The following is an 11,594-nucleotide window of genomic DNA, read 5'->3' on the forward strand; positions in this document are numbered from 1 at the left end:
AAAATCTGATACCATCTTTATTTGATTATTATTTTTCCTTTTGATCGAAAATATTGTTTGAGAATATCCTTTATATGATTGAAAATATTGTTTTCAAATAGGCAATCTTCAGAAATAAAGAACATCTTTAAGCCGAAATTAAATTCCATAGGAAGTCATATCATTTTTAAGGTGAAACTAATATTTGATAGATACCTGTCTCAACTTTTTACTTCCCAGCATATAATGGAATAACATTGTACTAAGTACAATTTATTGAATATTCATGTAGAGGAGGATACGGATAACGCTTCTTCCAAGTTCTTTTTCACATAACCTTGTTTATTAGCTAGTGCTTAGGCAAGAAGCCCTTCTCTTCAAAGCTTTTAACAGCATCCACAAGTGTCTCTTCCAGTGGCCTATACTTCCATCCCAAACTCAGCAACTTCTGTGAACTTAGCTTCAAATGTTCCTCTACCTCAATGTAGCTTCCAGTGTAGACATAAAAAAACTTAGTATACCAGAGAAAAGGAAAAAATAACACATTATATATGATGCTTTGCTTTGAATTTTTAGTGCATGGAATACAACTTACCTTTTAGGATAACTATAATTAGGATACATGCTCTTCAGCTTTTCTACTAACTCTTGTGTTGATATTGTATATGATGAGCATATATATCTTCCATGTGCCTCAGGTTTCTCATATACTAGCAGAATCGCTTCAGCCAAATCACGTGCATCAATGACGGGACGATCTTTGTTTTCTACTGATTCATGTCCATCTGATATCCAAGAAAAGTACTCCAACAAAACAAGTAGCGTACAAAAAGGCAGTTAGAAACACCATAAGCCAATTCTATAGTAGCATATAAACTTTATACTTATGACATACATTAGGTGCAAAAGAGAGCTTTAGTCAGAGAAGGAACCTTTCAAATATGATAAGAGAAAGGCGCTAGTGGCATTTAGTGTCGACTGCAACATGGGTCCCAATACAAGGGATGGACAAACTGTTACAATGTTGAATTCACTTGTCTTTGCATACTCCAAAGCTTCACTCTCCGCTAGTGTTTTCGAAAGGAAATAAGGGTACTGCCATCCGTATATACAAGAAAATAGTGATGCTTAGTTAATTTCTATTAGTTCAACTAATCTTTAATGATCGGTTTCTAAACCTCTTTATGTAGCTTCTTGCTTAAAAAATACTCCAACCCTACTTTTACCAAAAATATATTTTTAGGACATATATGACTTTTTAATTCTAAAATTGGTTAGGGTGCTTGTTCCAACCACAAATTTCAATAAAATGACTCTTTGGATGGACACATGGAAAGGTGTTTCAATTTAATATTTAAAGTGTATTTGATAGTTATTTTAAAAAGTGTTTCTAGATTTTGTAATACTTAAAAAATTTCATCCTTCAATTATTAAAAATATTATAAACAATTACTATAATTACTATCAAACATACTCTTAGAGTTCGTTTGAAAGTGATTTTAGGAAATATATTTAGCTGAAAAAGTATTTTTGATAAAAAAAAAATTAGATATTTGATAAAATTTAGGAAATACTTTTAAAAAATTTTAAAATCATTTATAGTATTAAAAAATCACTTATAGTGTTTTATAATGAAACATTCGATAGGTGATTATCATAAAAACACTTTTAGAAAAAATACTTCCATTAAAAACACTTAGTGTAAAAGCACTGTAAAACACATTCTTAATAATTTTTTAATCTTATAATGTTTTTATGATTTCTTTTACAAAAACTAATTAATATGAATCAAAAGAGCTTTCAAATTTAAATCTTAATTTTCTTTAAAATATTTTGGGTGCATATCAAAATACATTGTAAAACATTTTAAAATTTTACAAGTGTATTAAGGTTATCAAAAAAATTGCACAAAAGGAGGGTAAAGTCACATTTAACAAATTTATAGGCAAATTAGAATCACAACAAACCAGACCTTAAGCACCCATAAGGTGTCACATTGAGAATAATAGTTAGATACAAATGAAATAGAATATGTGTAGCTACTTACCTCAATTGTCTTACAAAATTCAGGGTCGGACCAACATTCCTCATCCTTGGGACGATCCTTAGGCCATTTTGGGTTGAGAACAACTGCAGCAAGAGATGAAACTACCACAAGTTTCTTCACTTTGGCCATCTCACATGCCTTTATAATATTGCGTGTACCAATTACAGCAGGTTCTACCACTTCCAGCTACATATTTTTTTAAAAAAAAATAAGAACACATGCATGGGAGGTAAAAAAAAGGATCATATATATCGACTACATAAATAAATAAATGGCACGTAAAAGCACTGTACTATAATTTTCAGAATTATAAGATGTTTAGAAATCAATTTTGATCATTAAAATTTGATATTGAAATAAATAGATACATATCATACATTTTTCTCATCAGCAAATTGAAAAAAATTAAAATAAAAGAATAATAGGAAAAAAAGGAGGTGACACCATACATTAGGAATGGAATGGAATGGATTCACAACTATGGGTTTTTGGAAAAGTGTTATAAACTATTTTCCTTTAAGGAATATGAAAATAATAACAAAATTACTTTATCTATATTATGTGTTAGAGTTTGAAGAATCTTTGAATGTTTGTAGACTTTTTCTTCTAGAATACTCTTATGATATAAATTATATCTATTTACGTCTGATATATTTATTAAATCTATATTAAAATTCCATACTTCATATTTGATTGTAAGAGCTTTTGGGGATGATACTGAAATCAACACCTTAGCACCTAAATATCAACACCTGACAATTTCATGTAGCAACACTACGCCTCATTTCTGCTACAGCTAAGCCTAAAGTTCCAATACTTTTTGTTGCTCATTAATCCTGCCCAAAAGCTTTTGTACATGGCTGTGGTGTAGGAACCCTCATGCACCATCTTTACCATATAAATAGATTGTGCAATGGTCAGTATCTACTCTAGGTCATATTCAAAACCTAGAAATTTCCTTCTACTCTGTTTTTTATTTTTTGTCTTGGTATCAAAGCCACCAGACACCATCAATGTAAATTATTGTCAGACTCAGCATCCTTGCCTCCCTCTCCATCTATGATAGTAGCATATCCAACTTCATTAGCATTCAATACTGACCTACGTCGATCCTTTGCTACCAACACCAGCTCTCTATTTGGCAATGTCATGAGCACATTAGCTCTTTGGTAAAATTAGATTGAAACAAATTTCTGTTGTGGAAATCTGTCATCACTCTAGATGAAAAAAGGCATGACCTAGATGGTTATCTATTTGGGACACAACCATCCCAGAAAAGCTAATTCCTATAACAGAGAAGCCTGGTGAAACCAACTTCAACATCAACCCAACCTACCTCAAAATGGATTTGGACAGATCAAAGACAGCTATGTTTGACTATTGTCCTTCAATTCAAAGAGTGTTTTTACTTAAAGTAGTTGGCCTCTCACTAACTCATGAGACATCGAACGCATTGGAAACGGTGTATAGATCTCAAACTCACTCTAGAGTTTTATAATTAAAAATTGAGCTCCAGACAACCACGAAAGGGTCATTGTCCATGAATGATTATTTCATCAAAGTGAAGACATATGCTAACATTCTTAAAATTGCTAGACATCTAATATTAGATGAGGACCTCATGCTTCATGTTTTGGTCGACGTCGGGTCTGACCTTGTTATAGTTAATTTTACCTATGGAACCACTCCTACTACCTAGAAAAAAGCTCTTCTATTGTTGAACCAAGAGAGTTGCATAAATCCAATGAATGTTACATAATTACTAGATCTCTTAAATTCTTATGCTAACGATGCCTTTCATAAGAAAATTGAAGGTAACAATAATCAAAATATGAAGAGGTAGAAGACCATGATTTAACAACTTTAAAAGAGTTTGTAGTGAGAATGTAGATGAGGTGCTCGAGAAAATTCTAGAACTACATGTTAGGTTTGCAACAAAGTTGAGCACATTGCTTTTTGTTGCTACTATTGCTTTGATCATGCATTTCAGACTCCCCCGAACAATCAATCTTCTTCATTCATTGCCTCACCTAAGCTAGTTTCTGACCAGTCAAGGTACACTAATAGTGTAGCCACTAGCCATGTTATTGTTGAACTAAGAAACCTCTCTCTAAAATCTAACTACTATCACGAGGATAAACTTGCAGTAGGCAACTATAATAAACTTTCTATTACTCATGTTCACCATATTAAAATATCTTCCCTATCCTCTCTTCTTTATTTGAGAAATATATTGTTGGTTCCCTGTAATAAAAGAGATTGTTAAGTATTTCCCATTTAATCACTGAGAATAGAGTATTTGTTAAATCTTATTTCAATTTTTGTTTGGGGAAGGACAAGGAAAACCACCAAATACTACTACAAGGAAGGCTTGAAGATGGACTCTACGAGCTGCATATTCTAGAGACAAAAAAAATCATTCAAAGTGAGTTGTTCATTTCTATGAATCTATCAATTGTTCTTTATGTTAGGTTAAGTTTAGTTGAGTAAAAAAGAAGGGCTAATGCCCGATATCATGCGTCCTCTTCTTACATAAACAAGGTTAGGTCATCATCTAGACTCACATCCAAAGCTCTTGTATTTCAAATAGTTAAATCAATGACGAACTCAATTTTTCTGAAACTTGCCAATAATTTTGAAAAAATTGATGCTCTACTTTTCAACTTTTCATTCTCCCAAACTTCTTCAACAGTTGAATTAATTCATACACACACATATGGAGCCTTGCTCAAGTTGATTTAAACTTAAGATACAAATATTATATTCACTTTACAGATGATTTCTCTCGATACACTAGTTCTATCCTTTTCAAACTAAAGTTAAAGTTCTAAATTCCTCATCTTTTTCAAAAACCAAATTGAGAAAATTTGGACAATAAAATAAAGAAACTTCAATCAAATTGAGGTGGTAAGCATTGAGAACTATCTTAAGAAAAATGGTATAGTCTTTCACCATGCTTGCCCACATGCCTCCAAAAAAAATGGAAAAAATGAGAGAAAACATAAACTTATTGTTGAAATGGATTTGACTTTACTTAAGCCTTTATGCCCGTAAGACCTTATAAATCACTTGCCTACACTAGTCTTAAAGTTTAACTTTACAAAAGGAAACCGGATTACTCTTTTATCAAAACATTCAAGTGTGTTCCTAACTTTCCTTACCACAAGCCATTTCAATGCACTAAATTCCAATTTCACACAATCAAGTGTGTCTTACTAGGCTATGCAAATTCTCACAAAGGATACCTATGTCTTCATCTCAGTAGTAAAATTAATGTTTCTCATTCAATGAAAATGAATTCCCTTATTCTGGTGGTTTTCCTAGAACTGAACACAATCATCCTTCACTTCTTAATTTTTAGATATTTAAAAGCCCAGTCCATCATTGGAACATAAAGAAATATTAATCGAGTCTTAGGTATACAATAAAAGAGCACAAATGGGAGACAACCTTTAGTTACAACTCCTACAAATGACAGTCAACCTTCAACTACAACTTCTCTAACCTTATTCTTTCAAAATATAGAAGTTGTAGCCTTTCCACATGCTCAACAAGAAATTAGCCACAAGTCCCATCAATTCCAAACATCCTTGAACAAATTAGGGTACCCAAATCTTAAATATTACAAATCCTATAAAACTAGTCTCAACAACATATGCATACATGGTCAAAGGCAAATGCATGAGATCTGTGTCATCGATCATAGATTTAAATTCAACACAGGATGTACTATAGGGCAAACAGCCACCAGATTTTTCATGGGCACCTAGTACTGAAGTCTCCAACAAGAGTGGCATCTTTAACCAGCAATCTGATATCGAATTGCCCTTTTTTGTTGGTTGACTGAAACTAAGTTTGCTAAAGTGAATTTGTACTTTTAACCCCAAGGTTACCACTTAGGATAAAACACCTATGTACTTGGAAGGTGGCATGATTTGAGATAATGTCATATGGCTACTTTAGTAGTATATATAGATGTTAGGAGTTAATTTTAGGAATTTCTTTGGGTGCTTTTAGCTTTTGAATAGCTGTTAGAATTTGAATTTGAATTAGAGAATATTTTGATTATCACTTAAAACCAAAGTTCTATCATGCTTTTATAGAGCTTTTGAGTGCATATTAGTAGCCTATAACTTAGATATATGTTAACTCTACTTTTGAGGAGTAACAACTCTATATAATGAAGAGTGTAGCATAAAAAGTATTAAAAAAAAAAATCATCATTTGAGAATGTCAATATCAGTTCTAGGGTTTCTAAACAGATACAAATTGATAGACTAAGATAGGGAAAAAAGTGAACAAGAGGTCACTGTTGGTTTAGATAGCCAACTAACCAAAGCCATTTTCGACATTAGAAGACAAGGGTCATTCTGGTACTAATTGATAAAAGAGTTCAGCATTTTTTAAATTTCAATAATACTTCAAGGCTTAAAAAAATAATCTAAAAGGACTCGACATCTCATGTCCAGTCAATTTAACATTATATCTTCCTGTTGATTTTTAAAGTGATGAGAGATTAATTTAGCAAAAAATTTAGGACTTCATCATTTTGTGATGGACACTAACCAAAAAAGGAAGACAAAACTAGTACCTTTGTGAGCATAAAATAAGGAAGAAAGTGGTTTACAGATGAAATTTAAGTTGATTATGCCTTCCCTAAGTTAAAAAATACCAAAGGAAGAGGAAAATTTATGAAAGGGCATTTTGACATAGAACAACACCATGTTACACTTGAACTGATACTACTTGAAGCTAAGAAAAATCTATTGTCCCTATTTTTTAATTGATTTTGATGCTGTTTCCGATAGTAGATGTGGATGTGCATAAGTTGGCAGTGCATAAAGGGTTGATGTCGATTTGTGAAGAAGCTAATCTGATACCCTCTGATACATAAAGATGCTATTTGAGAAGTGATTATGATATCAACACATTTCAACATCAAGGGCATTAAATATCATTTTCAATTCTACATCAACCCATTTCAGTTAAGTTCTTCAGAGAAATGTGAATCGAATATATTTTTGTTGTTTTTTTTTTATTATTATATATTTTGAAAATTTTTATTTAAAATTGAGGGGAAATGAGAGATGATACACTGTATTACTTTGTTTTTAAGGTTTGTAAGTGCATAATCCGATGGAGATTTTTAGAGGAGAAATTAGATGTTTTCCTTGCTTTTTAAATAATTATTGTTGTATCGTGAATGACTAAAAACCTTATTTTGTTCAGAGAAGGCATAGCTTTATGTTAGGATTTCATGGAATGCATCTATAATGGTAAGTACCCAAGTCCTTGTTGTCATAGTCAAGTTTTCTACCGTTTTAAAGGGTTAAAGCTCTCTGCAACCTATTAAGACAAGACATACAATATTTACTAGGCTTAATGAACAGTTACCTTTATGCTCTTATTCATCGATGACTGGTTTGATCATGTATGTGTAACCTCTTTAGTATATTGATTGAAATGGGAAAGAGATTCAATTGGGTGATATGAGAATGAGAAAGAAATGACTAGTTAGAATTGGAAATTGATCGTATTCTCATTGAGATCCAAACTTAAGGTTGCAGCCGACTCCCGATATTGTTTATTCATATTTTTTTTATCTTTATTACCATTGATCTCTTAAAGTATTTCAAGTTATTTCATAGACATAAAATTTAGTGGAGGCAACTAATAAGATAATTAAAGGGATTATTCCGAACATAATAGAGGATAAGCCTATGTGTTTGCTTGAACACTTGTCCAAGGTAGCACATATGTGTTGAAATTCTCAAAGGACTAGTACTTGAGAGACACCGTATCTTTTTATATTCAACCATAATGTTGTTTTACCTATGGAGATTACAATAGCATCCCACATAGTGGATTTCCAAAATAGGTTCTCTCATTGAATATTTTGAGGCCATGATTAAATGAAATTGGAAATATTATGTAAGACACATATGAGATCAAAATATTACTTGCAAATACAAACGAAAGCCATTTCCAAGACTATGCAAAGAAAGTGAAAAAGAGAACATTTTCATAAGGTGGACTCCTTCGGAAGACCATATTCCCTATGGGTGCTAAAGATCCAAAATTTGAAAATGAGTCATTCACTTGGGAGGGATCCCATATCAAATACAAAAGTTAGAAAGAATGATTGTGAGCCCATTGATTGATGGTCAATATAAAAAAGGGTTATCCCAATATGTGAGAGGTTGTAACTAGAGAATAACAATAGAAAAGTTGGTATATTGGCTAATCATCATGTAAATAAAAGTAAGTTTTATTTGTACCAACAAACAATAATTAAAACTATCAAAAGCAAAGATAGTGTCATAATGAACATTGTTTCACAAATACGTTTCCATTGATTAAATAGATAAAGAATGAGAAGAACAATCAATCCCCATGGTTCAAAAAATTATTTTATTAAAAGTGATGAAATAAACCCAAATTTGTAAATCAAACTCCTTTCATGTTTGAACTTGAAAAGTAACTCAGTTTTTACATAAATGTTCATTAACATTTTGATTACTTTTATGTAAGTTTTAAAATAAGGTTACTTATATAAGAAAAAAATGAGGGTTTTTTGGTCCAAAATGGGTCGTTTTTAGGCTAAAAATGTGGAAGGTTAGATTTATAAATTTAAGGTTATTGCATCCCTTTTAATCAAATAACCCTAGTTCAAACATGGTGTATTTCTACCAAGTGTTAGTAGTACCCTCCATGGAGCACCTAACTTCCACTTCCTATATCATCATATGACCATTAAGATAGAGCCTCGGAAATATCACATGATGTAACAGAAGAATATATCATTAATAAATTTATTTATTTATTATTATAGTGCCTTTTTTCTATCCTTATTTGTGTTAATTATTATTTGAACATTCATGCCTCTATCACTTACATTATATATGACTTGGATGTATTAAGAGTTGCATAGAAGATTTAAGTCATGATTTCCTTACAAGATGATAAGTGGTTCAAAGTAGGTTCATGGAATTGTGCAATCCATCAAAGATTGTAGTCCAATACATCCTGATCAGAAAGTTGAATTATCTTGGTCATTACGATTGTTTTCCCATGGTGATTACACTAGTGTGTATGATTGATTATACATTGAATAAGATCTATAGTAAATCACGACATTAGTTATCGGATAGTCATGATTCTCCAAGTTACTATGCTACATGTACTCTCTTGAGAGAACATTAAGCTAATGTTGAAGTCATTAGTGGCTTTAAGCCTTTGACTCATAGGTGAGACCCCAAGATGGTCATTTATTCCCTATAGATTGGGTTACCATTGATTAAGGCAGGTAGCAACAAGTATTTTAAGTTGATACTCCATGATATCTTATTTTGAGACACCATTATCCCTTTGGGTGATCCTAAGAACATGTGATCAAGAAAACTATAGTTGCAGTAATTACTTAATTAGAATTTGACATATGATTTTTGTGAGCTAAAGTATTTCAATTGATCACAAAATGGGAAAATCTAAGACTTAAGGATTAGAGAGGTAATTTTGAGAGATTGATCACACATTCCTCGTTAAGGTTACCACAATGGTTTTGGAAATATAGTAATTTAATGAGAATAAAATATTTTAAAATAGATTCCAAAATAGAGTGTTTATTGAAATTGAAAATAATGAATGCAAAAGGAGAATTTTACTTGAAAATATTTTTTGAAAATTTTGAGAACTTATTTCAATAAGGTGCTTTCATGCCCATTTTTATTTTATTTTTTCAAAAGGATTCTTTTCTCATTTTACATTAGCATTACAAGTTAGGAAATAAACATTTTTGAAAGATTTTCATAGAAAATGTTTTATCCATTAAAGAATTACAAAAAATAAATATTTTTTATTTTAAAATATTACTTGAGATCGAGTCTTAGCAAAGCCCACACTCTCTATTATCAAACTTGTCTTGATTTTGGACTATCACTACAACAATGGGTTAGGCTCAAGGAATCAAGGGATATAGACTTTCCAAATGAATAAGAAGACTATACATTTTTGTAGTGACAACAACCACCCCAACAGTGGGTATTTTCATTTGATGACATTGATGTCAAGGATAATTGTTACACACGTAACTTGGATATGAAGTGATTGAATTACCCACCATGGTCCCATTTGCGTAGTCCAAGGGCTGAATTTGAAAGATAAATTGATCTTGCCTTGAGGTTAAATATAACAAGAAGATCAATATGAAAGGATCTCTACCTAGTAATAAGATCATCACTTATCATAGACTTGATTCTTATAATACTTGGATGCCTAACAAAAGGATATATAGTTCTAGGAGCTCTACATTTTTGCTAAATTTATTTGTACTTGTTTTATGGTGAATGCTTAGTAATTAATCCATGAATTATTTTCCATTATAGCACTCATGTTATATAATCCAATTAATCTCATTCTCATAAGCAATAAATTGACAAAACCTAACCTCATTCTCACAAGCAATAAATTGACTGAAGCTAATAACTACGTCGATTAGGAAAAAAAATCTAGACATAATTTAATATATAAAAGGAATATAGATTTAAACTTGCCTAAATGTTTCTTCCCAATTTTCATCATAGCTTTTTGTTAATTAAATTTTATAGCATGCTATGTGCAATTCCAGATTTAATTAATATATTTTTGTATTTTATTGAATATGTTTTAATATCCGGTATTTGTATGATTTTAATATTTATTTAATTTTATTATTATTATTATTATTATTATTATTATTATTATTATTATTATTATAAGTGGTCTTATAACTTATTAATGGATTCCTAAACCTACGAATAGAATACTTAATAAATTTATAATATTTCACTAACTTGTGTTTAATAAATAAAATAACATGTATGAAATGTAGTCTTTTAATGGAGGTTTTCTTCCTATTATCTTACCTGGGGATTGGACACTTTGGCAGAAGGAACAGGGCTGGCAATATGGAAAACCCCAGTGCAACCATCAGTAGCAACGAAAAGGCCTTGGAAGTCCATCAAGTCTGCCTTGAACAGCTTCAAATTCTCTGAAGCCTTCTCCAACTTTTTCAGATGGTTATTCCTTTCGTCATCTGATCAAACAGAAATTTTGAATGAAGGAAACTGGACATGAAAATTAAGCCCAAAATTAAAAAGGAAATTAAAAAGATAAGCAAATTACATGGGTATCTGACAGTTCCATGAACAATGAAACCCTTAGAGAGTAAAAGTTTTACAACCCATGAAGCTACATATCCCCCGGCACCTGTAACACACACTCTTTTCTTCTCTCCCATCTCTTTCTTTCCCCTAGAGTTACACAAATATATTAGCATTTGATTTTTTTTATATATATAGAGAGAGATACTAACCTATTACAAAGTCAACATTTGATTTCTTTTATATAGAAAGACAGGTAGATAGATAAGGTACATATCAACTTACCTTTCAAATGGAACAAAGTCAAAATAGTGTTTATATATAGAGATTTTTTTCCTTTTATAAGACAATTATATTGCTTCCTATTATGCTTTTACATAAATTTAAAAAGAAAAAAGAAAATAAAAAAAGGAATTATTGGTATTTTA

The 11,594-nt window shown here is 31.1% G+C and overlaps 1 protein-coding gene across 1 annotated transcript; it reads right to left on the bottom strand.

Moving 5' to 3' along the window:
- Positions 1 to 328: 328 nt before the first annotated feature.
- Positions 329 to 11,303, bottom strand: LOC117926124 (cinnamoyl-CoA reductase 2-like). Its single transcript, XM_034845200.1, has 6 exons — positions 11,189 to 11,303; positions 10,930 to 11,099; positions 2,027 to 2,212; positions 912 to 1,074; positions 575 to 764; positions 329 to 467 (listed from the first exon to the last, which is right to left on the bottom strand). Exons 1-6 carry the CDS (start codon positions 11,301 to 11,303, stop codon positions 329 to 331), a joined length of 963 nt encoding a protein of 320 aa, XP_034701091.1.
- Positions 11,304 to 11,594: the final 291 nt, after the last annotated feature.

The sequence above is a fragment of the Vitis riparia genome, chromosome 12 (assembly GCF_004353265.1).
Source record: "Vitis riparia cultivar Riparia Gloire de Montpellier isolate 1030 chromosome 12, EGFV_Vit.rip_1.0, whole genome shotgun sequence".
Lineage (NCBI taxonomy): Eukaryota > Viridiplantae > Streptophyta > Magnoliopsida > Vitales > Vitaceae > Vitis > Vitis riparia.